Consider the following 702-nt stretch of genomic DNA (forward strand, 5'->3'; position numbering starts at 1 on the left):
AGTTTGTATTCTCTATTTGTCCTACATCTTACAGAATATCACTTTTTGTTTATTTATGATTTATTATGGTGTATAATTGAACATTTAGTATTTATTTAGAGTTAATAAATTTTAATGGAAGGTCTTTGTTAGTTCCAGGACCTCAGAATGTACAACCACACAGTGGAGATTTTAACTTTTTGCTTTTTCTCATGGGATGGATGGTACTGGCATTGGCATTGTATTTTCTTCGACCAAAATCTTTGAAAAATAGAGGCGATACGAAACCTTCTAATCAGGTATGAATTATATATATATATATATATAAATGTATTAATGTAAAAATTAAAATGTTTTATTTAAATATAATTAAAGATATTTTATAAATTATTAAACAGAATTGAATTATAAAATATTAAAATATTAAATATTATAGAAAAATACTATATTTTCTATTCTAAATATCTAAATATTAATAATGAAATGATTGAGAATTTTATTTTATTTGATATATATAGAAAAATTAAATAAGACCTAGCATGCAGTACAGGTTTTAGTTGAGTAACTTTTTAGTTGAAAAAAAAGGAACACATTTATTTGAATGTGAGAACTTGCACTGGCAATTTTTTAATCACAGTAAAAAAATTACAGTATGCTCTATTTTTCAAGCATTGAAACTTGTTTTTTAAAATAGAACAAAGACAATTCAACTAGACAGTGCAT

At 23.4% G+C, this 702-nt stretch overlaps 1 protein-coding gene across 1 annotated transcript in view; it reads left to right on the plus strand.

Annotated features, from left to right (window-relative positions):
• Positions 1-316, plus strand: part of LOC111616143 (small integral membrane protein 14-like) — a 6944-nt gene extending 6628 nt beyond the window's left edge. The window contains exon 2 of the mRNA XM_023357567.1: positions 122-316. Within this exon, the coding sequence (XP_023213335.1) occupies positions 122-284 (163 nt within the window). The 3' untranslated portion in view covers positions 285-316. The remainder of the gene's footprint in view (positions 1-121) is intronic.
• The last annotated feature ends 386 nt before the right edge of the window (positions 317-702 follow it).

This window comes from Centruroides sculpturatus, unplaced genomic scaffold, assembly GCF_000671375.1.
Source record: "Centruroides sculpturatus isolate CEXI.00-Female unplaced genomic scaffold, Cexi_2.0 scaffold2943, whole genome shotgun sequence".
In the NCBI taxonomy this organism is placed as follows: domain Eukaryota; kingdom Metazoa; phylum Arthropoda; class Arachnida; order Scorpiones; family Buthidae; genus Centruroides; species Centruroides sculpturatus.